Genomic DNA, 2,304 nt, shown 5'->3' with positions numbered 1-2,304 from the left:
TTATAGCGGTGAGGAGAAAGAAATTAGACAACCAGTGTACACAAACTGACCACGACATGTGCCATCCTCATATCTTCCTAGAAAGGGATCACTTGACTTTATCTAGTGGACTGGATTTATGCGCTTTATATGGACATCTAAAAATACAAGAACATTTAATTCTCCTCTAAAGTTCCCTATTTTTTGGTTCACAACAAATTGTGAATTCACTGAATCAGATAAATGTAAAGGTAACAGAAATAAATGCCCACACATTTATTGCATTGGCTACTTTGGTGTGCGAAACGAGGAGTGATTGCGTGCTCGTCCGCTGAGTTGGCCCCAATTGTAGGCGCTGACTGTGGCTCTTCGCGCCTCGCCAACGCCGAATCTAAGTGGTGCATAGCCATCAATTTTCTATGCAGTCACTGTCGATTCATTAGGATTCCATCTCGAAATATGCAAAGCTTGCTAAAACAAATTCTCCCCCTTGATACCCTAGATGCAATGAAATTATTTGGCTAAATGAGTTAAAGGACTGGAGAGATTAAATCGTTTATTTTGTAGCGTAGGAAATTCTGAAAAACGAGTGGAGACTACGCTGAAGTAATGTTGATGAAGCACTTGAGCACTTCCTAGTTGGGAGTGTTTGCTAGTTAGTAAAGCACAGGGAATATAATGCTTTTAGTAAGGGATTTACAATTTGTATTAACTAAGGCGTTATAGAGCATCTCTATGTGTAGCGTTTGTAGGATCCAGGTGAACAAGGGTGGACCTTTCATTTAAGAGACATTTTATTGAAATACTTCACTCCATCGCTTATAAGTTCCTTCTGAGAGTTTCTGTCAAGTGAAATCAAATGAATGATGCAGTGGTGTCACGTCGCAGGTGAACACCACAGGATGGAAACGAGCGATTGTGCTAATGGGACCCTGACATCACTGAGGAATAGTGGGTGAGTGCGGTATTAACGGAGTTGGTGTAATAGAAGCATGAAATCACCTGGACACTAACTGGCTGACTGGCTTTCGTCCAGGACTGATAGCGAATGCACAACCGCGTACCCATATCCCTGTCATTGTCGAGGAGGTAGCTGGCCTCACACAATAAGCACTCCCGTGGTCGGCCATGCTTTCACCGCCACCACCTCCGTTATCCACGCCATTTGATTGGCGCGACTTGCCATTGTGTCTACTGCGACCTAGACTGAGACCTTCGAGTTGCCTTACATACAACACCCGATGATGCCTGGACAAGACCTCATTATCAAATCTGCATTTAGTCAGTAATTGTTCAGAATTCCATGACGATAGACCCATCACATGTTTTGCAGTCAATACCACGCAACACGGACATCAACAGTACAGTTTCACTCTTTCATAAGGACACGCAACTCATCACTCAACACAGCTGCTGTGAGAGGATGTTTGCTTATGCAATAGAAGCATCAGGGAATTGCTGATACACAAGACTACTTTGATCAAACATTCAGGGGTAGATAAAACAGTGGTGACAATCATAAGTGTCGCCTCCAGCGTCGTTGAGTCTACAAGGAAATATTCACCACCACGGATAGATGTGGGCATCCATCCTGCATCAGACGACAATACCACTACCCTTAAAATGTGAAGAGACTCTTTTGTCACAAATCACCGCTCATTTTATACATCCCCATTGATACTTCTACTAGCCAACCACTTCTGGACTAACCTTGCTAATCACAGGAAGGATTACTGATAGAATGAAGCCCTGTTCTATGTATATATGCAGGTAGGTGTGCAGGCTCCAAAACATCATCGCCACTTTGTTGACCATGTGACAAGGTGCTCTTGCTTACTCAAGGAGTGTATTTTTAACACCAATAACATGTAGGTCGCCAAAATAGAAGGTGCCACAAAGCAGTTCAGACAGATGTTTACGTGGAAGAAGAGAGCCCTATGGAAGCATCTGATATGAAGCTTATCAGATTGCAGCAAATACTCAATTTCATCCCCCATTGAGGTGGGTTAATATTGAGGAAGAAGAATAGGAAGAAACCAACGCAATCCATGAAATAGCTGAAATTCCTGATAAACGCCTGTGGGAAGAGGGTGGTGGGAATGGGACAAGAGGAAGCAGAATGTAAGGAGCTATTGAAAGAAGGGGCCAAAGAGCAGGATGGAGAAAGAAGTGAAGAATGAGGAGACACTTGGAGTAAATGATAATAAGCTTGATGAGAAAGCAAAGCAAATAGGAGGGGCGTTTTGCTGGAGTAGAGACGTCCACGCTACCTCTCGTCACATTGGTTGCCGGTAGTGACAATTTCCCCTGTCATCGTGCATTGGC

The 2,304-nt window shown here is 43.5% G+C and overlaps 1 protein-coding gene across 1 annotated transcript in view; it reads left to right on the top strand. All coding sequences in view use genetic code 11, as the record gives it.

Annotated features, from left to right (window-relative positions):
- EGR_10545 (hypothetical protein) overlaps positions 1–2,304 on the top strand; it is a gene marked incomplete at both ends in the record, with an annotated part of 8,671 nt that overhangs the window by 5,668 nt on the left and 699 nt on the right. The window contains one exon of the mRNA XM_024499794.1: positions 107–230. Coding sequence (XP_024345787.1) covers positions 107–230 — 124 coding nt within the window. The remainder of the gene's footprint in view (positions 1–106; positions 231–2,304) is intronic.

This window comes from Echinococcus granulosus, assembly GCF_000524195.1.
Source record: "Echinococcus granulosus chromosome Unknown EG_S00232, whole genome shotgun sequence".
In the NCBI taxonomy this organism is placed as follows: Eukaryota; Metazoa; Platyhelminthes; class Cestoda; order Cyclophyllidea; family Taeniidae; genus Echinococcus; species Echinococcus granulosus.
The sequence above is the reverse complement of the archived record's forward strand: the minus strand, read 5'-3'. Positions and strand labels throughout refer to the sequence as shown.